Source organism: Astyanax mexicanus, chromosome 2 (genome assembly GCF_023375975.1).
Source record: "Astyanax mexicanus isolate ESR-SI-001 chromosome 2, AstMex3_surface, whole genome shotgun sequence".
NCBI lineage: Eukaryota > Metazoa > Chordata > Actinopteri > Characiformes > Acestrorhamphidae > Astyanax > Astyanax mexicanus.
In genome coordinates this window covers 53,610,240-53,634,396 of record NC_064409.1, presented here as the reverse complement: position 1 = coordinate 53,634,396, position 24,157 = coordinate 53,610,240, and the positions used below count along the sequence as shown (strand labels likewise).

The following is a 24,157-nucleotide window of genomic DNA, read 5'->3' as shown; positions in this document are numbered from 1 at the left end:
GATATCAATCATTAGACATTGAGATATCAATAGTGTAGTTAAATGAATCAGTTCTAAATTAATTTAATTAAAAGAGTTCTTTCTCTCGTCTTATAACCCTGCAGAGACACTTTTAAAGCATTCTTTTCAGTGGATAAGGACAGAAAAGAAAGTATTATTTAATAAATACATATAACTGTTACTGAATGTAAGTTAATTTCATACATTGTGAACCTGCTGTGTCAAATAGAGGTGGGCGGATCGATCCAAATATCGATAATATCGATACTAACGCTGGTATTGGTATTGAGCAATACTTGTGTAAAAATATCGATATTCAAGCTTTTTTCTCTGCCGCACGCACTGACTGCTGCGCACGAGGATTCACCACAGTCTACTCTCTGGTCTCTTGTTGTTGCACATGTGTCACATGGCTCAGCAAAGCCAGCCAAACCGCCACGCAGGTAGGCTCAGCCTGGCCCCGCCCACTCAGCGCTCTCCTCGAGTCGACACGCCTCTACCTCAGGAGATTAGTGTTGAGTGATATTTTTTTACACTCTGCTTATTTAAGGAAAAACTTGCATTTGAACTGCACTGAAAGGAAGACAATTCCTTATTTTTTATTGTTTTTCCAAATGACAATTCTATTAAAAAAAAGAAACAAAGAAAGAAAGAACTAGAAAAGATGTCTAGTGAGGGGAGAATTTTTATTTTATTTTTTAATATTTTTTTACTTTATATTTAAACTTTGTTTTGTTACTGTTCCATTGTTTCTAAACAAAAAATGTTGATTGTGATACTAAAGTATTTTGTTATCACTTACAATGTTTGGTGAAATTATATCCTAGGTTTTTGGATCATTTGGATCTATTAAAGCTTAAATATTAAAAAGTATCGGTATCAGTATCGATATCGGCAATACTGGCCCTGCGTTTACTTGGTATCGGATCGATACCAAAATTCCCGTTATCGCCCACCTCTAGTGTCAAATGGTGTTCCAGCTTATTAGTACTGGTGCGACCGTCGAGCACTGCGCATGCGCTGACCTACACTTTTTGAATATTTCACTTTTTTTTTTTTTGCACAAAAGCGTAAATGGGAAATAATAACATATAAAAGCAGTGTGTAATGACCTCTCATTGCCATAACTTTACCACGAAACGGTGATTTATGCTATCCAAATATACTAACTACAATGACTGAGAACGTGCTTTAATATGGTGCTTCTTTTGTATTTGTACAGTAACACTAGGGTAGCACGATTTGACAAGGTATTACAACTCGACAGAACACCGGCTGTTCTTTTAAAAAACATCCTTACTACTAATCAGTCTAAACATGGCCACTTCTCCCCCTTTAAAATTTAAATTTTTATTACAGTTAAAAAACATTTAAAAAGAATGTCAACATAACGAGAGACAAGCTGTAAATAGTAAGAAAGCTCCACAAAATAACGTAAACTGAACGTTTAATGAAGGCATACTGTTTTGTGCACTATTCAGGGTGCTTGTGGGCCGTTTGGGACGCAGCCTTGGAGTTTGCTGAAAGAACTTGAGGGTAAGCGGTCACATTGTGCCACATTTATGCGTAAAACGTAATTTTTTTCTCATTAAGATTAACATTAAGATAAAGTGAGACTTTTGCAACATATGTTATGCCTACAACCTGTTTATCCATTGCGGTTGAAAAAGGAAAACGTTTTTTTATATTAAAATTAATTGACCAGAACTGAGAATTGAGGGTGTTTGTGCGAGGCTAGACGTTGAAACGATTGGTGTAAAAAAAAAAAGAATTAGAACATATCGTTGATTGAACAGATATGAAACGCTAACGAAGACATATTTGGCTAATTAAAGGGTAAAAGACGATTATTATTCAGTCTTATATTCGCTACATACCTGTTAGTTTAAATGTACGGTTTTGGTGTGTTGTCTAGCGTTTAACGGTCGCATTTTTGAAATACGGCGTCGTGGCCTGAGCTAGAAGATCCGGTGAGCTAGGTTAGCAGGACTGCCCTGCTGTTAGAGAGAAATATTCTGTTCTGAAGCGACAGAACTGTTATCTATCCCTGGAAAGTTACGGGCGCTTTGCCATGCTAGCTAGTTACTGTAAATTAAACACGTTTTATATTTTGTTTTAATTACAAACAAACTTTTTTGCAGTGATCGACTAGCTAGTGTTTGGTACGCTAAGCTAGGTTAGGTTAGGTTAGGTTAGGCTAGCTAGCGTTAACGTTTTTTCTTGAACCACGGGGTACCCTAACCTTTCTAACTAACACATCTAGCAACTAGTGGTGTGTAGGAGTAAATTATTATGGATTTATTGCTAAAAGTAAAAGCTAAAATATGTTCTGCTTTTCAGATTTGGCAATGGACAAAAGTGGAGGAATGTTAGAGATATCAATAATTAAGGTACCGTGCACATTTGTATAACGTCAAATGTTCTGACTGTGTGTCTGTACACAACTGTATGTCCAGCACCATTTGTTCGCTTCATATATATATATCTCCCTTCATATAAAAGGTAATTCACTTTTTTTTTTTATATTACAAATGGTTTACATATGGAGCCGAAAGTAGTAGTTGTTTGGCATCACTTAAAGAACTATTGTTAGTATTTTGAGCCAGAGAGCAAGCTAATCAACACACTGTGCTGGAGTTGTGTATCCCAGATGTATGTTCAGTGTGAAAATGAAGGTTAGGGGTGCATCAAATTTCCTTAATTGAATCTGTAACCCTAACTTAAATAGCATCAAAGCTTTTTGACCAAAACCTAACAAATTTATAAATCTATCTAAATGCTGAATACTGAGTATGATTTTCACGTTTTAATTAATTTAGCCAGATTTTCTGCATTTACAAAAGAGTACCTCACACCACACTAGTTGTGATTTGATTGCGTCAATATAACACAATATAACTTTTTGATCTAATCATTTTGGTTGCTGAATATTTGCATCCCTTTCATTCAGTGTTTTTGTCTTGTTTTTGTAAGTGTTTACTCTGAAACTGTGTACGATTTTTAATAAACCTGGTCAGCTTTGTTAAAGTAAGGTAATCTTTAGTTTAATGACATGGCCAGGAAAACCTAAAAGCCTAGATAAAAGCAATCACAAATGTTGAATATTGAAATAATGATGGGCTTGTTTCTCTTTTCTGTGAGGTTGTGGATCCAGGATGTTTGTGGGGAAAAGTTGTGAAAGGACCTGGCATGCAAGCTGAGAACCCTCGTGAATATGAGGACCTGCAGACTAAAATGAATCTTTTCTATCATGATGTAAACCTGGAGGTGCAGGAAATAAAGCCAACTACGCTTGAGGAAGGACAGGTATAATGTTGTAACTAGAAAGCTGATTTAATTCAAACAAAATAAATTGACTTGTTATTCCTCCCCTTTTTTTTATTAATGAAAGCTTTTAACCTATTTAAAATCTCTCCTATCCTGTATTATTCTGTTTTGGCAGCTGTGTGCGGTGTTTTGCCCAGTGCTGAAGAGCTGGTGTAGGGCCACAGTGGAGTCTCTCTTTGTGGGAACAGTAGGCAGTCAGGCCATGTGTTTTTTGGTGGATCATGGAGAGCGTTTCATCATCAATACAGATGAGTATGTACAGTTGATCCGTGCAAACTTTATTTCTCATGTGCTTCAACACTTTGTAAAAATGCCAGTGTTAACTGTGCTGAATATTGTCTCCCTGCCAGAATCTGACTCCCACTAAGTGCATGCAGTCATGCAGTAGAATAAGCATAATACGTTTTTGGTCATTAATCTGCAGTTACTGTATGTACAGAAATAAAAAATTGCTTGTTTTTTATTTTTTTCTGAGTGACAATAGCCTGCCTTAGCATACTGTTAGTGGTCAGAAAGTCCAAATCATCAAAAAGTGCTTCACACTTCATACAAACTGGAACACCTCTTGGTCGGACCAAATAATGGTCATTTGATTCGCTGTGTGGCTTGCAGCATTTTTTACACATGCTTTTTTTGGGGGGTCGGACCAAACTGAAAAGTCTGAATGTATGGACAACAAATTGTGTGTGAAAGCACCCTAAGCAAGGTTTGTTCTTGACACATTGCAATTGGCATGATCTGTGCAATGACCACAAGCATTTTGGAGGGTGTTGGCATGCACCAAATTTTTGTTCCTTGGTTCACACAACACAAGCTCATGCTTCATTCAAAATAGACATTTAGCTGGTTAATTGTTTGCACTGCCACCTTGCAATGCTACATTTATTGTAGTACTAATATTATATTAGTTGTCTAATATGTTAGACATGTTTCTGGAGCTTAAATATTTTTTTATCAGTAATTATGTTTTTTTTTTGCAGTGTGAGGGCTCTTCTTGAGAAGTTCCTTCAGCTGCCTTTCCGAGTGCGAAGGTTTCAATTGGCGAGGATCTACCCTATGAGACTCAAGGTGTCCATCTCCACTGAGACGGCAGAGCTAGTGTAAGGCTTCACCTAAAGCACACAAAAACATGTTATCAGTAAGCATCGTCATGATCTTACTTTAGGATGTGTATTCATATATGTAATCAAATACAGTTATCATTCACCAACATAAAAGTCACGGTACAGCAACTAGTGTTTTGTCCCATGTTTTTGTCCATATCCCACGGAAAGTAAAGAGACATTTCTAGTCAGACACCATTGGTCATGACCATTACCACACACTGCTCTGTCCATTGTGGGAGGTAATGTCTTCTAGGGCAAATTCCCAGTATACCAATGTGGATCAAGTTACATTGAGAATTTATATATGCCACCCTTGACTTGGGTATTGGTCTTTTGTGTCCTCTTTTAGTCCATCACCCTGCTGGGATGTCTCTGCCACAAAATACTTGCACAATCTTCTAAAAGGTAAGAATCAAACTTGAGTATGTCTACATGTTAACATGAACATTTAAATTGGTTCTTTGTTTCAATTCATTTATATTAAAAGGGTATTTTTTTTGTTTTTAGTGTCTACTCTGGTGGAGGCAGTCCTGTGTGAGACCAATGCTGATTGCACTGCAGTTGAGTTGTACTTAACCATCAGGAATGTGAAGGTAAAGTGTTGTTTTCTTTTCACATCACATTTTGTAGTGGTCTGCCATAAATATTTTAGGTGTTTTCAGACTGAATTTTGTTTATAGAGTTTACATTGCTACTGTGATTGTGCTTGATGATTAGATTCTACTTTCTAAAGGACAGTAGTGCAACACTATTCCAACCGCATGAGACAGTATAGTGTTCTGTGCCAAAACTCAAAAAGGCTCTCAAAGGCACAATTAGAGGTAGCTACCATGCTTCCAAGCTAATCCATTTGTTGTTGGAAATATGATCTGATTATTTGCAAATGTTGAAGAAAAATAATAATTGTATATACTACACACTGCATAATACACTGCACAATTTTCTACTAATATTTCACAGGTGTGATAAGTTTGTCTTATCAAACAGACATGCACATTTTTATTTGTTTACTTGTACTCATACATGTGTAAATTTGTAATTTCGCCATACTTGTGTTGTATTACCTAATTTTCTGTATCTTAAATGGGGTAAAAAATTTGGAGAACAAACATCAAGTTAAATAGGAATGCATCTGTATCTTTCTGAAATGTCCTGCATGGCTCTTGTTTTCAGGTTAACTCTGAAAAGTCACAGAAACCTTATGTGCCTGTTTCTTAAACATAAATTGCACTGTCAGTGACCAGTCACAATTTACAGGTTCATTCACTCAGAGTTTAATTTAAAAGATTTATATGTAGTCCATACACTTTAATTGTGGTCTTGCAGCTTCCCTGCTGAATGTGTTTTTTTTTTACCTGAATAACATATCTGTTTAAATAACTAAATATAATTGCAAATCATACTCAGCAATGTGGCCTGTTGCCTCTGATATTCTTTTTTTCTATACACACATGCTTAGTTGTAGCTCCAGTTAAGATTTCAGACCTTAGGCAGTAGACTAATATTGGTATTGGTATTTTCAGTTTAAGATAAAAATGTCATCTTTTTTGTTTTCTTTTTACAGATCTGTGTGAATGATGATTTAGTTGTAAAGAAATTTGCTTGCTATTCAAGTGAGAAGGCCATTACAGAGGAGCAAAATGAGTCTTTAGATCGATCGCTTGTAAGCCTTGCCTGGGACATGTTCTCCAGACCTCAGCAGATCCTGGAAATGAATGGGTGCTGTACAGTGAGGTCACATTTTCCACGTGTTGTGCCCAAAAAGGGTAATTAAAATATATTTATGCATGAATTAGTCCTGATATGATTTTATGATAAACACTAACCAGTGTCTCATGCCTCTACTAGAAACAGAACAGCTGGGCCTAACATTGCTAGCGAATCCTCCAATGTCTGTTGTGAAATCCCCTCATCCCACTGTGGAAGTTTCTGCTGTAAGTTATAATGCTTCATCTACTCAACACTGGAAGTATTTTGCAGTGTTCCAGATTAAGTGTATGTTGAGTGCTTTACATTCTATTTTGGTGACCGGATGTTTTAGATGGAAACTAAAACAGAAACCAGTGGTGTAAGTGAAGAAGATGAATCCACTTGGAGCCTTGAAAAAGATGACTGCGTTACTGGGTGAGTTTGATGGAACAATACTAAATGACAGCGAGCGTGTGAAGTGGCTACCATAGTCCAATTTCAGAACACTGAAGTCAAAGACTTGAGTTCAAAAGCTTCTGCAATGATAATCAACAAGTAGTTATAATTTGCGAGTTGATCTTATGATGTATAGTTTGCAATGTTTTATTGTTTACACATTATAAACCAGATAACAGGTCTTATAAAACTGTTTTTTTATAAAACTGTTAGCTCACTTAATGCACCAGTGACTGTGTTAGCTAAAGCTAACAAAGCTTGTCCACTATCATTTTAGCCTTGGCGCATCATATTTATTACAATGTAGAGAGTCACTTTGTGCTGGGTTGTGTTGCATTTAACACAGCGTTGCCATCCGTTTATCCAATAAACTTCAAAAACAGACACGCCCACAGGGCAAGTTGAGAGATCCGTCATGGTGGAATACGTGAAAGGAAAGTGCTATAGGACATTTGCATTGATAATTTTAATGTGTTGAAATTAATCATCATAATCTTAATCTACATTTTTGTCTTCTCTACCAGTAACTCTGAACAGACAGAGAATACAGAAGGTGCCCTTGCAGAGCAGTTGTCTCTAAAGCTGAACTTAATCAGGTATAAACCACCTTAGTCGGTAGGTTTTTGTTTTTGGATAACTTATTTGGATTAACTGATTTGTTTTGTTTTTTGTCTCTCTCAAAAGGGTCATGAAGTTTCTGAATCCCTTCTCACATCTAAACTTGATTGAAGAGGTATGAAATCTACCTTATTTGTTTATAGTTCATCTATACTGTTGACACTGTGTAAAAATAAAGTTTGTGTATCACAGTGCAGAAAATTAGTAGTGTCAGCAATTGTTAGAACAAGAGTTGTCTGATTCCATGATCATGTGTTTGTACTCGTAAGTGCAAGCAGGGCTCAGATTCCAACAGCCGTTACCATGTGCCAAGTGCACATTGCTGCACTAACTAACTATTCCATCAAGATTCAATGGTCTGCATTTTAGTTTCAAATTCACAGAATGAGTGATGGTATGAGTGAGAAAGAGATCACGCAATAGGGTTAGTTGGTGAGACACCTGTCTCAACTTTATACCCTAGCAGCTCAGCAAACAGCCCTTAGAATTCATGAAGCACTTCGCCCAGCCGCCCTTTGTGCAAAAAGTTCATACATCCAGCTGCAGTTAAGACGGCAGTACTGTATCCACAGTATAAAAATGTCTGTAAAAAAAGTAGAACTCCCAGCTTCTTAAAAACCCAGCTAACTCTCCTCAGCCCCCACCCCCTCCTCATTCCCCAACTAGTTACCATTTTTTTCCTGAAAGTCTGATTCGTTTGGCTTCTGATCTTTTTAAAAACATGCTTTTTTTTAAGGTAATTTGTTTATTTTTTTTGTGTATATAATATAACTCAAATAACTAAACAACAATAAACAATTTAACTATTGCATTGCAGTAATTTACACTAACAGCTAAACTATTACATACTGTTGCTAATTGCTTTATTCTAAATAGGTGTTTGTATCGACAAGTCCAAAAATACACATACTTGTACCAAATTGGACAAAACTAGTATCTGCATTCCTACTTAGGGGGCTTTTACACCTACTTTGTTTGACTTTGTTTGGTCCAGACATTCAGACCTTTCAGTTTGGGTCCAAACCAAAGTAGCAGATGAGAAAGGGGCTATGAACGACAGCATGGACCAAAGGACAAGAGTCTGATCTGGCCTAAGAGTTTGTCTTGGTCTGTATCAACTGAAGCATGTTCTGGTTTGCCTGCAGTGTGAAGGCACTTTTGGACCAGTTACAGAAAGCTGAGACAGTCTTTAAACAAACCTAAAAAAAGAGGGGAAAAATTGGTGTTACATTGCAGATGCAGGTGCTTCACAATGTAACAGAGACACGAACCTTGGCGTGGACTTTTAGGTGTGAAAACTCCATTAGAGCTCTCCTTAACTGTGTTTTCAGCCTAATGAAGCTGATGAGCAGAAACAGACCTCTCATGGTGAATCAGCAGCAGAGAAGAGTGATTTGACCCTGTCCCAGTACCTTGAAGAAGATTCTGCTATCTGGTAGGAACATGGAATGAAATGCAGTATGTTCTCTGAAGTGTTTATGACAAGTTAGTGTTCATTTATGCCCTCGCCTTTTCTTATAGCCTTGAAATGGAAAAAACTACTAAATCAAGTGCACAGAATGACTCTGACCTGAGGTAATAGAAAAGTTTTGATCTACTGTATAACATATTGTGTAAATTATATGTAATTGCCTACCAGCAGCTTTTATTGATTTGTTTCTGTATGTGTCAGTCACAGTACTTCAAACGACACCTCTACAGAACTGAAAGAGACAGATTTTTCTCAAGAGTCAAATGCCAAAGACCAGTTATCCTGTGCCAGGTCAATTATCCATTCCCCTTTTTAGCCTTTTGTGTGATACTGTGCTGTTTTGTATGTAAAAATATTAAACAGTTTCTGTTATCTCATTTGCTTATTTGCAGACTGCTACAGTTACTAAATCCAGATCCATTAAATTTGGACACTGAATGTATCGAAGACAATGTAAGCGCTTAGTACTTCTATAGATTTTGTTTATAGGTGGAAGGCAGATTGTTTATTTCTTACATGTTTTGACTGTTAAAATAAAGTTAGCTGTGATGTTTTGTCCTGTGTGCCAGATTGTGTGCTATGAGCCCACCAGGAGAGGGGTATTGGTGCATTCGGCAGTCACTGTAAACCCCTGCAGTAACCTCAGCCTTGCCCCCATTACTGAGCAATTTCGAAAGGTAATCTGTCTTTCTGTGTGCTATATTTTAGTGTCCAGAAATGTGTCATATAGACACTATTTTGCCCCTCTCTTATTCTGTGTTCAGTTCCTGTTGAGAAGGAAGTACAATGGACCAGGCCTTGCTGAGAGCTATGCCTGGCCTTCTGTTGCACGGGGTTGTGATACAGTGTTGGTTGTCCACGGTGGAAATGATCCCCTCACTTACATTCCCCCTTTACTGGCTCAGCTGCAGATGGCCTCTGTGTTTAGTGCTCTTAATACACGGAAAGGGGTAAGAAAGATACTTGAACACTCAGGTAAACATCTCTGTACCTAGCATGTTTCAATACTTTACCTGTAGCCTTCCTTGTGTGTGTGTGTGTTTGTGTGTGTGTGTATATATATATACATATATATATATATATATATATATATATATATATATATATATATATATATATATATATATATATATATATATATATTTTTTTTTTTATATATATATATATATATATATATATATATATATATATATATAAGAGAGAGAGTGCAAGAGCTCTGGAGCACTTCAAAATGATCAGTTTCTATGATTTTACTATTTATAGGTATATATTTGAGTAAAGTGAACATTGAGGTTTTATTCTATAAATCACTGACATTTCTCTCAAGTTACAAAAACAAATAGTAATTTATAGCATTTTTTGCAGAAAATGAAAAATGGTCAAACTAATTAAAAAGGTACTGTGCTTTTAAACTTTAAATAATGCAAAGAAAAGTTCCTATTCGTTTACAAGCAACAGTGCTAATGTTTTAAGTGTTCAGAAATCCATATTTGGAGAAATTAACCTGATTTTTAATTACAGCTTTCATGCTCTCCACCAGTCTTTCACACTGCTTTGGGTAATCTTATTCCACACCTGGCACAAAAATGTAAGCAGTTCAGCTTTGTCTAATGAATTGTGACCAATTTACATCTTAGATGATTACATTCAGAGTTTTTTTCAATTAGGTTCAGGTCAGGAGATTGACTTTTTTGAATGTCAGTCAGTAACTGCAGGATTACATCAAGTGACCTATAAAAAGAATGGCAAATGGCAGCTAGGGTTAAGTGCATGGAAAGAACAGTTCAAAACAATCTCTTAGCTGCAGAACTCAAGAAGAAAAAAGGACCTTCTTCAATGAGAAGCAAAGAAGAGCCAGGCTGAAGTTTTCAGTTCATAGGAATTGAACTATGGAGGACTTGAGTAAGATCATTTTCTCTGATGAGTGCAGTTTTCAGCTTTGCTCAGCACCTGGTCATCAGATGTTTAGATGGAGTCCTGCAGAGGTGTACAAGCCTAAGTGTCTTGCACCCTCTGTAAAATTTGGTGTAAGATTGTTGATGATTTTGGGATGCTTCAGCAAGGCTGGAATTGGGGGTTTCGTCATACCAAGTTATACTCTATAGATAAAACTTTAGTATTTATTTGTTGTTTCTAAATTAATACAAACTTATTTTCTTAGCATTATTTGAGGTCTGAAAGCTCTGCATGTTTTTCGTTAATTTGACCATTTCTCATTTTCTGCAAATAAATGCTTTAAATTACAATATTTCTATTTGGGATTGGGGAGAAATGTCCGTGATTAATAGAATAAAACCACATTGTTAATTTTAATCTAATGTATACCTATTTAATAACAAAATCAGAGAAACTGATTATTTTAAAGTCTCTCAATTTTTTCCAGATCTGTATATAAATGCACATATTTGCTGTAAATGTCACTTTTCCCCCACTTACTGCATTTTAGTTTTTATTTCCCTATGTATGTTTAACGTTTGATCTCTCTCCTCTTGTTTATTTCTCAGCCAATAGCAGTGATCCTTTGTCCAGGCTGGGAAAAGGTGCAGTATGTGTTGGATCTGCTGGAGGACAGCCAGGCTGCTGCGAGTCTCCACCCTGCTGCTGTGTTGCTTGGGCTGAAGAAGGATGAGGCCAAAAATGCCAAGATCCAGAAAAACTGTAAGAGTACATACAGGTGCTGGTTTTGCTGCAAACCTGACAAATGGTCATTTGACATACAAACCTGTTGCTTCTCCTGAATCACTTTTGCTTTTTAGCATTAAATTTTACATCCTTAATGTTTTTGTGTGTTTTCCATTAGGTCAGTTGTTGGTTACCACCCCCTTTAGCCTGGCTCGGCTGCTTGAAGTACACTGCTTCCTGTTCCTTAGACTCTGCCACCTGGTTCTGGATGAAGTGTCTGAGCTCTACTCACGAGCACCTGATCAGGTGAGTAGTGAACATAATGCAGGGGTTATAAACATGAGGAAATCATTGATCTTTAGATGTCAATAAAGATTATAATTATGATGGACATTATTTTGATTAAAATTGTTATTATAAAATTATCATAACAAAAATTATTGTTTTGGTTTCTCTTATTGTAAAGATGTCAGCCATCTTAAAACATTTCCGTGAAGTGGCAAGGGAAAAGAGTCTTGAGTGTTCACAGCAGACTGTCGCTGTGAGCAACCAGTGGAGTCGAGAGTTGGATGGCCTGATTACGGAGCACATGGTCAGCCCCTGTGTTGTTGTCACTGTTCCAGAAGAAGCAGCCGTGTATGGCGGAGTTCTTCAGGTTAGGCACAGCTTAGTCTGTCTTTGGTAGTTCTGCTTGAGAAAACAGACATGAAATGAGAGCAAAACAGCAATTTATTCATGTGCTATTTGTTTCTGTACATGTGTAGCCAAATCTAAAAGGATATACACTTTATTATGAGAGGTTTGGTAAAAACTTTAGACTCTTTCACCAAAATAGGAACATGATTTGTGTCTAAATTGTGCTTTCTTAGTTTTGCAATGAAAGAATATACAATGAAAAAGAATATACGTCAGTCTGCGATGTGGAACTATTTTACAGTGTATGTACAATAGTCCCATTGCAAGACTTGAACTGACTTTTTCTGACATGTCCACCAGAGAAACATCATACATTCCAAAAATATTTTATTTTACTCCAATATTGGACATCTGCCTAATTTTGTGTAAAGAATTATTAAAGAATCCTATAAACTATATCACTGTGTTTTTTGTTTGTTGATTTATAAAGAAAAGTCCTGAAAATGATCAGGGGTGTCCAAACTATATCCCTGTATATTAAGCACCACTGCAATTAATATTAATGTTTAATTTCACAGTACAACCTTTTTTAATATATGTGTTTTGCATTATTTAATTCTTGTTTATAGACAGTCCTGTTGTGTCTGGACTGCAACAAGACCTCGGTGATGCTCAGCTCTCTGGACTTCAGTCCCTCTGTTCCCCAGAAAACCCTCATCGTAACAAACTCGGTTGAAGAAGTGGAGCATGTATACAAGGTGGTGTGACTATAGCTGTTACTAAACCTATGATGTCTTAAAAGAATGTGCATTTCTCTGCAAAAATGCAGTTTACTTAACCTGTTACGTATTTATCCAGGCTGTCAGCAACACGGCAGCATTCTCCTTGAAAGCTCATGAAGGCCTTTCTTACCAGTTTGACTTTGTGGTTGAGCAGTGGAAAAAAGACATTGGTTCAGGCACCCAGGTCATTTTAGGTATGTGAATTCTAAGCTCTTTTAGTGCATGATTTAACTTTATGTAAACTTCTGCCTGTTCATGCCAAGATGCTCTTAATAGTTAAACATTGAATGTCCATACATTTTGTTCCTTATTCTTCTAGTGACCACTAATGATTCCATGAAGGCTCTTGGTATCAGAGATGCCACATGTGTGGTGCATTACGGGTTCCCAGGCTCACCGAAACTGTTTGGGAATCGATTGTTCTGCATGTCTGACAACTTTCAGAATCAAGCTAAAAAGGTATGATCAGTTTGTGTTGTTTTTATAAGATACATTGCATGTAGGCATCATAAATAAGTTTAAGTAGACAGCTGAACAAAACAAATACATTTTTAATATACAAGCTAGTGTTTGATGAGCAGCATGTTGTAAAAAAATGTGCGTCTGTGTTTGCAATTTTGCTCAGAGCTCCTCTCCTGTGGTGCGGTCTGTAATGCTGCTGTCGGAGCGAAATGCTCGTCATGTATCTGGAGTGCTGCGCTACCTGAAGCGTACTTGTGCTACACTGCCCCCGGAGCTTCTGCAGTTCTCTGAAGGAGTCCAGCAGGCCAAGGAAGAGCAAAAAATTGGCAGAGCACTCTGCAGCCATTTAAAGAGCCTGGGTTTCTGCAGGTGGTTACAGTATAATTAAAACAGCATGTAGTGCAGTTCAGATATTAGCTGTTTTTTTTTTGGCTCTGTACATTATTGTCAGTGAATCACTGAAAATCTAAAATGCACATTCTAAAGTGCTGTAACATTTCTGATTAGTGAGTTTAGTCTCTGAACAAACTGAATATTGTGCCGGTTTAATCAGTTTGCTAACCCCGGCCTGTGCATACTCATTTAGATTGCATGTTAACAAGCCGGCTATATATCCTTTCTAGGACAACAAATGAAAACTGCTTATTTGTTGAACTTTTGTTGAAGTTTTGAACAAAAAAGAAATAAATTATATAAAACATGCCACTTTGTGATAATATTATGGCCTTAGTAGGAGTGGCCAGCACTTGTAGATGTATATAGCTACCTGCTTATTGAAATGTAAATATTCCTGTAGGACAGTGGATAATATTAAATATAGTCTCGAGTGGCTGCATAGTGGAGTTGATTGTCTCAGTAAATAATCCTAGGCATCCATTGAACATACTAAAGACAAAACTGGTGTCAAAATGCTTCTGAAACTAAAAAAGTGACTGACAGAAATCTGGTGAAATGCTCAGTATTTGCTCGTGTCTGCATGCTGTATACCTAAGGCAGTAATTGATCATTGCTTCAGATTCATGTCGTGAATTATAAACTTCTGAACTATGTCCACGTCGCACCATCCAGTCACTTAGGGTGATTTCACACATGTCATTTGTTATCCAGTCAGTTAATGGGTTTGTTTACTTGGAGAGTTTAATACATCAGGTTATTAATGCAACAGCAGTTTAGCTCAAATTAAAGTAGTATACTTGACAGTTAGGACGGATCACATTCTCACCACAAATAAACTACTCCCAGAGTTTGTTTGAGACCGGACTCTCACTGCCTCCTCTTCCGAGTGATTTTACAAAATTTATACCTGCTGAAACAAATCGCACCAGAGTTTGTTTTAACCAGGCTGATGATGATGTGAAAACGCACTTAAAGGCTGTCCATCTTACTTATAAACCTTTCCTTTAGCTGATTTTAGATGTGTGTTGAATATAATTTAGCATGAAGATCTTGTTTAAACTTTCTTCACAGGGAGAGTGCAGTTTGCCCAGACAGGCATATAATCAACAGAACACTTGATCATCCCCTCCACCCTGACTCGGGGACTGTCCAGGTAGTTTACGAACTTTTCATACACCAAACATTATTATTTTGTCAGATTAATACTAGCCTGTATAGTGTTCTTTGTAGTATTGTAACTATGGATCTGTGGAGTACCTTAGGTATCAGCCCAGCCGTGTTATTGTATTATTATTTTGTAGCAAATTTAAATTATATCTAAAGCTGCAAGACATAATCATATCCTTGTGAAGCCAGTTTATTGTAGGAATGGCTTCACAATGTCGAAATGTTGCCTATGCATTTTTCTGATTTTCTTTTTGGTTCATTCCTTCAAAGGTTTTGCCTCTTTACATAAAGAGTGCAAATGTGTACTACGGACGAATTGTGAGCCAGAAACAAGACCAGTTCAAAGACTTGGCTGCTGAGATGAACTCACACTATACTGAAGAAAGAGTTTTTGCAAAGGATGTGGTGAAGGGAGGCCTTTATGCTGTACATGAGGAGGAAGAATATCATAGGTAAGTTAGGGGACTGTAACATTTTAGTGGTTTAAATAACCATTTTTCATCCCTGATTGTAAATTCAAATATAGATACTAGTGCACCTTAAACAATTAGAATATCATTAAAAAGTTCATTAATTTTAGTAATTCAGTTCAAAATGTAAAACCCATGTTTATTTCTTCCTGGAAAATCTTACAGCACTTCATGCTTCCCTTTGCTGACAACTTTATTGGAGATTTCATTTTCCAGCAGGACTTGGCACACTGCCCACACTGCCAAAAGTACCAAATGGTCTTATAATATTCTAATTTTCTGAAATACTGATATCTAGGATTTAATTGTCTGCAAACCATAATCATCAGCAATAAAATAAATAAATTCTTGAAAATAGTATGAGTTTCACATTTTTAACTAAGTTACTGAAATAAAGTTACTTTTTAGTGATATAAATTGTTTTTGAGATCCACTTGTATGTGTCCTTAATAGTTATTGTTGTTGAGAGATATGCTTCTGTTTCTGTTTTTGTTGCAGGGTCTGTGTTACTAAAGTGCCAGATAAAGAAGATAAACTGTTCAGCAGTGTCACGGCTCATTTTATTGATGATGGCTATGTACAGGAAGTGAAGTCACATCAACTTTTGCAGCTTCCTTCTGAGTTCCAGAGCTTGCCTGGTCAAGCTGTGGAGATAATTTTGTGCAGGGTGCAACCCATCGATGGAGAGATGGACTGGAATCCAAAGGTAAAATGACGTGCTTAAAGATCTGTATTTACAGTTCTGGTCATTGTAAAAATACCTGTTTACCTTCTTTGTTAAATGCAACTTGTTGTCAAGGAATACATATTGAAGCAGATTAGTGTAGTCTACAGCGAGGCCTAATCATAGACTAGGAAATTGACCCATGAGTTTAATGTAACTTGTTGTCCAGTAACTTAGCCAACTTAGTAAACTTTATGATATATGGAACACTGATTTATAATAATAATTCTAACAAGAATAAGAGTAATAATAATTTTGACGAAAACAAGTCAATGTATTATTTTTTTTGTGTTGTTTTTAGGTAACCAGAGCCATCAGTCTGAAGATCAAGGGAAAGCTACATCAAGCCAAACTGATAAAGTGCTTGGGCAGTACTGTATGGGTTGATCCAATGGTAGGAATTGATTTTTTTAGTTGACTTTACATGAAATACCTTTTCTGCTTATGTTATATAATCTTTTTTTTATAAATTTTAATTATATTAATTATATTCATGATTTCTTAGTTTTTTTGCATGTTTGTCACTCTTAAATGTTTCAGATCATCAAACAAATAAAAAATATTAGTCAAAATCAACACAAGGAAACACAAAATGCAGTTTCTAAAAAGAGGTTTTTATTATTAAGGGAGAAAAAATGCAAATCTACATGGCCCTGTGCGGAAAAGTGTTTTTCCCCCTAACCAACTGCAAATCAAGTTTTTCTTTAGTCATTCAGAGGTGGACTTACTGGTGCGTTTTGGATCATTGTCCTGCTGCCCAAAGTCTTGAGGTCACATTCTCCTTTATCTGCTTTACAGCTTTTTGGTAGACAACAGAATTCATTGTTCCATTTATCACAGCAAGTCTACTTACTTTTACGCCAGATGTAATGGGGCAAACACCCTTCAAAAAATGTAACTTTTGTCACAGAGTTTTTTTTTTTTTTCCAAAAGTCTTGGGGTAAACTCAATTTATGTGTGTGTTTTGCCACTTGTGGTGGTTTTAGTCCTGGCTAAAGTAGAGAAAAAAAATCTAATTTTAATAATAAAAACCTTCTTTTAAAAACTGCATTTTATGTTTGTGTTGTATTTGACTAACATTCAAATTTGTTGATGATCTGAAACATTTAGGAGCAAAAAAACATGCAAAAAATAAATAAAACATTTTTAAGGGGGGACTTTTTTACACCACTGTATTATATTTTCTATATTGAATACGTTTGAGTAAATTGTGTTTCTGCAGATCCGTGTGACACGTGTGCCTGGCCTGAGCAGCTTTATTAACGAGTATAATGTCCACGATGAGATTATTGCGACTGGGATGGGCACCATAAACTCACAGCACCTGGAGCTGCTGAAGACACTGTGCTTTGGAGAGGAGGCATCTGCAGCAGTTGTGCCTAGTGGGAGTGAAAGGTTATTGTCTATCGATAATAAAAAAAAAAGTCTGCCCAGGAAAAATTGATTGAGTAAACAGTTATCCCAGTCAAACCTATACGATGTATTTTATAAATATTTCACTTTTTTTGTTTTACCTGTTCAGATGTGAGAGTGAGGAGCTAAGGGTTCAGGCTGCTGAAGAAGCTCTGGCCAGTAGGATGAAGGCTGCATTTCCCAGCCTCTGCAGTGTAGATAAACTTACTGCTAACTACCACAGTGCAGATATCTGTGAGCCTTCAGAAGTCATGAAAAACATTAGGCCAACTCAGATTACAGTACCTAATGGAGGGTTGAGTATAGCCACCATGGTAGATGATGGGCAAATTGATAGGTAAGGAAAATCACAGTATTGAGTAGATTTGTTTTTTTATACCTTCCTTTTACAGTCCTTTCGTGATCAAAGATATGATTCTTGTTTCTTACCTGTATGTTATGTAACAGTAATGATCTTCTTTGTGTGTTTTCATTTTCTTCCATTGTGCTTTTTAATGTTTAAATCACTGAGAGCTTCTAATTTAATTTAGGTCAGTGCAACCAAGATTACTACCCCTGGTCTGGACTGCTGCAGTATCAAACAGTTCACAAAAAGGCAAGTGAAACGTAAAAGTAAATCAGGGATGTTGGGGTAAAACACAGAACGCAGTTCTTGCAGAAAGTGATTTACTAATATACAAAATATTTTTCATTAATTTTATTTAGAAACTACAGGTGAAACCGAGATGGCTGAAATTTTGCACACTGAGAAAAGTGTGGATCTTGTACCTCAAAGGTAATTAGTTTTTTTTCTTCTTTTAATGTAGTTACCTTTACAGAAGTAAAGAGTTAATGTTTGGAATTGTTGTTGCTTCTTATTATTTTTTTGCACATTTCAGTTTTCACCCACAGATCAAGTGGTTTCAACGGGAAGAGTCTGTCACTCTTAAAGTAAAGCTTGTCAACCCCATGATGCAGAAGTGTGAATTTTTCTCTGACAGAGTGCTTTACAGGTCAGTATATGGCATATTCCGCCGAAATTACATCTATATGTGCACACGAAATACTTTTAAATATATTTTATTACGCATTGTGTCTTTACCTAATTGCAAAAATAAGATATGTCATTAAAACATTAATGAGAACTACTTAGAACACTGAAAAATAGCATGTTACCTGTCCCCACTCTCTAAGTATGAAATTTACCATGAAGTATAATTATTAAAATCAGAGATTTTTTTGGATTGTTGTGTGACTGTAAATCCCATCTATGCTTTAAAAATGTTTTTTCATAATAAATACATAATGTTAAAGTTAAAATACACATTTTAGTTGTGTCCCTGGGTTTCACTCATTCCTGTTACTGTAAAACATTCCCCCATCTGAAACATCGGGAACATTCTACAAGTTACATCTACAACAGGAAGTGATGTCAGTTGGTTCTTCTGAAGATCATGGAAAGACCAAAATTATGTTCCCTCATTCGTTTTCATATATATTTGATCTTATTGTAACTATGACTAAGGAGGTCAGTCTCGGTACTCATTCCTGTTTCCTAAATGAATCCGTAGATAATATTGTGTTTTTTTTTAAATACACATTTGGGGAAAATTTACTAGAATGTGCAAGGGTGTTCTCATGCTATTAGCATAGCCGCCATTTAGCTATTTTTCATGTTTTTCCTAATTCTATGCTAAAAACTGATTTCTGTTACTATTAGTCCTGTTACTCAAAACATAAAAAGTAATAGGGTTGAGTGCCAGTAACAGGGGTGAGTGCCAGTAACAGGAGTGAGTTTTAGTAACAGGAATAAATACTGTCCCCTGGTTTATTGATTTGTTAATGTGAATATTAGTTAATGTAAAGTTTAATTTGGAAGAGGTACAACAAGCAAATGGCACCTATTTGGTGGAATGGCCCAATAATTCTCTGAGAGAATTATTACATTACTCCGATTCTGGCTTCACTCTATTGGCTCCCAGTTGTTTTTAGAAGACCGTTTAAACTTTTGCTTTTATTGTATAAGTCTCTGCATGGGTTAGCTCCCAGTTATTTAGCTGATTTGCTTGTGCCTTATGTCCCGGGACGGTCCCTAAGATCTGCCGATCAGCTTCGGCTAGTGGTCCCCAAGTCAAAGCTGAAATTGAGGCTGCCCCAAAACTGTGGAATAAATTGCCACTGCAAATTCAACTGGCACCCACTCTATCACAACCAGAGCATTTTTTTTTTTTTCAATTTATTAAGAAAATTCATTTCACATTTTTGTTTTTTTCCCAGTTCTTATGTAAGAAGCCGACGTTACTGCGCTGATCTAGAGTTGCACAGTGACATCCGGACTGAACAGTGCAAATGGGAAATGAAGTGCAATGAGCCAGAGATAACACTGGTGAAGAAGGAGAAAGGATTGTGGAAATCACTTCTCAAATGCAAGGCATGTGTTTCTTTCTATATACAACACAGTTACTCATCTTACTTTAGTGTTTCCAGTTCTGTCCTGAAACCTGGGTCATGTTTTTGATGCACTGTTTCAAGCATGCTTTTTCTGTTGGGCCTTAGGCACCCTCTAGTGGCCAGCAGGCTCTTCCTTAGGGATACAGCAGTTAGTTAGTGGACCGGTAACAGTACTTAATCATATAAATATCAATGTAAAACAAAGTACTTAATGTAAATCAAGAACTAAACTATGTTTAAACTATACCAGAAATTAATACGTTTGGAGAATTTGGAAATTAGCTAGCCAGAGATGAAGAAGACCATTAGCTAATCAGATATAGAGAAGACAGTTAGCTAACCAGAGAAAAAAAATGAATGGTGACACTTCAGAAAAGCGTACAAAACGGCTGCTCCTCAGACTAATTCTCAGGTTTACAGTGTTAGCACTTGAACAATAAAAAACCAAAACAGTTCTTGTCATTAACAGCCTCTGGTTTAAAGTGTAGATTCACTCTACAGCTGCAGAACTGTTTTTATAAAACCTTGTCTATTGATTTGTTTCTAAACAGAATACTTTTGTAAGCTATGACTTTGACCACATTGAGGATGAGGACAAGCCTGCTACAAATGGTAAGAGTTCTTGCAGATTTTTAATCAAATGGACATTTTAAAATGTATGCTACAGGTTTTGTTTTGTATGGGCTTGTGCTTTTTCTGTAGATTGCTCGTTTCTGGCAAGCACTGGAGAGGTGGGCATCTATACAAATTCAGGAAGTGGGAGTGATAGTGACTGAATGTCCAAGATCTTGCTGGTAATAAAGAGGTAATTTCTGGACTCTCTTCTTCTTAATCACATACATGATGATAAAGGCTAAATTAAACCTTTACCCCGTAACTGCCCAACAACCTAGATGTTTTGGCAGATTTTTTTTATATTTAATTTTTTTTTTTTAATTAAAAAGAAACCATAAGAAAATTCTGAAAGTATGACCGTGTCCCCAAACATTTGATGGATGCTGTAAATAACAGGAGTTCTTACACATTGGCAAACCTCTAAACAGGTTAATTCTGCATGTATATTATTGATCTTGCTTAAATATATAATGTAAAGATGTTGGCTTGGAAAATGTAATGACAACATTCAGGACATGATCAAAGTCTTCTTTACGTTATTCTAAACCTAGATTTTTCTTCTGATACACAGGTGGAGCTGCATTTTCTGAAATAGTGAAGCACTATTGAATACCTTGAATACCTTTGGGATGAGTTGGAGTCCTGTTTGTGATAGCAGAACTGCTCAACATTAGAATATTATGCTACTATACATTTTTTGTGATTGAATGCAATCAGATCCTCAAACAGTCTTCCAAATTCTAGTCTAAAGTTATTTCATAGAAGAAGCAACTGGACAAATTTCAAATTAATGACCTTGATTTCAGGAAAAAAGGTGAATGAGAACATGTTTACTATTCCTAACACTTTCTTTGCTTTTCCATACTGAAGCTGAATTTACTTCATCTGTCTTAAGCACATTGCTCGAGACGTAAACAGGCTTTTTTAGCTGGTTCTAGTCAGTCTAATCTGGCCTTGTTCTTTAGTGTTAAGAGTGTTTTACATATTGGAGTAAATACTCTTTGTTTACTAGTTAATGACGCCTAAATGCAAGTAGACTTTGAATGTTTCGCCTACCTTTGTCAGTGCTTTCTTCACTTTACAAGGCGCTTATTTTTCAGTAAGGGATCTCTAATAATCTAACTAATCTTCTGCATTAGTTTTCTTTCAGTTTTTTGTGTTTCCAAAATTGCCAGAGCATTAGTATTAATTTAGTATTTTTTGCTGTCTCTCTGGTCAGGCATTTACATATGCTTATAATAGACATGCATGTCATGGCAATATTGGGCTTTCAGTGATTTTCTTTGTACTGTTATTTTCTGGGGTAAAATGAATTTACATCTTTATTTGGTAGGTTAGGGGGATTATAGACAAATAGCTACTGTAAGAAAAGTATTCCTTATTCAACAATTACAATACTATGCAAAGGTAAATTCTAATTGCTAACAAATAGCTAAATATTTCCGATAAACACTTGTGAAACAGGGCTCCTTCGTCTTCCAATTTTACAAATTTTGGTCAGTGTTGACAAATGTCTACACTACAGTCAGAACCTTAAGGTTGTCGATAATGTTAGCCTGCTTTCTACTTTCCACAACCACCTGTTTGCTTTTGGTCATTGTCTTGCTGGAAATCCCACCTGTGTCCAATTTGATGTAGGCCTTCTTCATTATTCTCCACACTATTTATTAGTAGCAATGTACCCACAGAGCATGTTACTACAACCAGCATACATACTGTACCTCTAGAAGGATACAGTTCAGTGGACAGTAAAGCACCACTAAATTAATTGTTGTAAGTTGGTGTACAGTGGCTTGGAGAAAAAATCATACCCTTTGAACTTTTTCACATTTTGTCCCTTTACAACCACAAACTTCAAAAAAGTGTATTTTTTTTTATTTTAAGTGATAGACCAACACAAAATAGAAAATAATTGTGAAGTGGAATGAAAATGATACATAGATTTAAAAAAAATGAATCAAATAAATATCTGAAAAGCATGATGTGTAAAAGGATTCAGCCCCCCTATATCAATACTTTGTATAGCCACCTTTTACTGCAATTACAGCTGCAAGTCCAGCTTTGCACATCTAGAGACTGAGATTTTTGCTCATTCTTCTTTACAAAACAGCTCAAGCTCAGCCAGGTCGGATGGAGAGCGTCTGTGAACAGCATTTCCACTGTAGCTCTGGCTGTATGTTTAGAGTCATTGTCTTGAATCTCCTTCTCAGTCTCAAGTATTTTGCAGCCTCCACCACGTTTTCTTCCAGGATTGCCCTGTATTTAACCCCATTCATCTTTTTATCATCTCTGACCAACTACCCTGGCCCTGCTGGAAAAAAGCATCCCCACATGATGCTGCCACCACCATGTTTCACAGTGGGGATAATTTGTTCAGGATGATGAGCAGTGTTACTTTTCCCCCCCCAAATACCATTTTACATTTAGAACAAAACGATTAGCTTTGGTCTCATCTGACCACAGCATCTTCTTCCATATTTTGGCTGTACAAACAGCACTTTTTCATATCTTTTTTTAAAAAATGGCTTTTTTCTAGACACTCTTCCATAAAGGCCAGATTGTGAAGTGCACAAGTTGTCCTGTCGACAGATTCACCCACCTGAGCTGTGGATTTATGGAGCTCCTCCAGAGTGACCATGATCCACTTGGCTGCTTCTCTGACCAGTGCTCTCCTTGCTTGATATGTCAGTTTGGGTAGACAGCCATGACTTGGTAGGTTTGCAGGTGTAGAATACATTTTCTATTTTTGGATGATGGATTGTACAGTGCTCCTTGGGATGCTTAAAGCTTGGGATGTGTTTTATAACATAACCCTGCTTTAAACTCCTCCAAAACTTTATCTCTGACCTGTCTGGTGAGTTCCTTGGTCTTCATGATGCTGTTTGTTTACTAGCGTTCTCTAACAAACCACTGAGGGTTTCACATAAGAGCTGTATTTATACTGAGACTAAATTACACACACCTCTATAAAATACTTTTAAGTTTGTGACAAAATGTGAAAAAGGGGTATATTACTTTTTCTTTTGCTGCCCACACTATCTAACGTAGAAGGCAGTGTCAAGATTCAGCTTCTAAATCAGCAACGCAAAAGCTTGAGTCAGAATGAAAAGCACAGAGAATAATCTTGTATAGTCAGACTGTTGCAGCGATAAGGCTTTTGCTGCATGCATGGCCGAGCATCAAAACAAAACAACGAGCGTCAAAGAGACCCACCAAGTTTCATTCTTGTTGGTTGATTCCTTGTGAGTACAACTATAATTTTTGTATTTTTTTGGACATGTGTGTATATTTCTCAACCCCTATTGATTTTCAGAAAAAAAATTAAACTTGTCTACCAATTTGCCACTATGATCAGTCATAATGAGTCGGTAGAGTAGGTTGAGTAATTGATCTTGTAAATTGGGGAGAAACTAAGATAAAATTAAAATAAAATAATATAAAAAAAGAAAAGTAGACTAATGCACTTATTGGAAGAGGAACATCAAGCATGGACGGTCCATGGCTAAGACCTGTGTGCTCTATGGTGTCCTAATCAGAATTGTAGTCAATTAGCCCTCAGCCTTCAAAAAAAAACAAAAAAAAAACAGGAGTTTAAATGTTGAATAGCCCTGATATAGTGTATGTTGTTCTCATTCTGACCTACAAAATAGCATTTCTGAGATCCAATTAAAAGTTCAATGTTTCCATGGCACTTGCGATAACGAATGAGTTTATGGAAACCTCCTGCAATTTTTCTTTTTTTTTTTTTTTTTTTTTTTTTTTTTTTTTTTTTT

At 36.4% G+C, this 24,157-nt stretch overlaps 1 protein-coding gene across 5 annotated transcripts; it reads left to right on the top strand.

Annotated features, from left to right (window-relative positions):
• Positions 1–1,281: 1,281 nt before the first annotated feature.
• Positions 1,282–24,157, top strand: tdrd12 (tudor domain containing 12). Of its 5 annotated transcripts, none has more exons than XM_049474558.1 (38): positions 1,282–1,536; positions 2,341–2,390; positions 3,142–3,306; positions 3,443–3,579; positions 4,308–4,427; positions 4,783–4,838; positions 4,941–5,026; positions 5,998–6,199; positions 6,288–6,367; positions 6,475–6,557; positions 7,103–7,174; positions 7,263–7,311; positions 8,528–8,631; positions 8,718–8,771; positions 8,869–8,958; positions 9,060–9,120; positions 9,237–9,344; positions 9,432–9,617; positions 11,172–11,325; positions 11,468–11,595; positions 11,756–11,944; positions 12,555–12,683; positions 12,784–12,901; positions 13,027–13,166; positions 13,333–13,538; positions 14,637–14,718; positions 15,003–15,184; positions 15,701–15,908; positions 16,228–16,320; positions 17,149–17,321; positions 17,449–17,676; positions 17,870–17,934; positions 18,045–18,114; positions 18,218–18,331; positions 19,596–19,749; positions 20,321–20,381; positions 20,472–20,574; positions 20,956–24,157. In XM_049474558.1, the coding sequence occupies exons 2-37, from the start codon at positions 2,349–2,351 to the stop codon at positions 20,543–20,545; spliced, it is 4,263 nt and encodes a 1,420-aa protein (XP_049330515.1). In that variant the 5' UTR covers positions 1,282–1,536; positions 2,341–2,348; the 3' UTR covers positions 20,546–20,574; positions 20,956–24,157. The 5 variants fall into 5 exon arrangements, with proteins under 5 accessions (XP_049330515.1, XP_022528019.2, XP_022528018.2 ...); XM_022672298.2 differs by having other exon boundaries at positions 1,283–1,536; positions 6,282–6,367; XM_022672297.2 differs by lacking the exon at positions 1,282–1,536 and adding an exon at positions 1,719–1,836 and having other exon boundaries at positions 6,282–6,367.

Excerpts from the sequence above, each read along its gene's own strand:
- tdrd12 (XM_022672298.2), top strand. The coding sequence starts at position 2,349 with ATGGACAAAAGTGGAGGAATGTTAGAGATATCAATAATTAAG. Across the intron at positions 11,326-11,467 it reads TGCCAAGATCCAGAAAAACT|GTCAGTTGTTGGTTACCACC; the intron begins GTAAGAGTACAT and ends GTTTTCCATTAG. Across the intron at positions 18,115-18,217 it reads GTGGATCTTGTACCTCAAAG|TTTTCACCCACAGATCAAGT; the intron begins GTAATTAGTTTT and ends TGCACATTTCAG.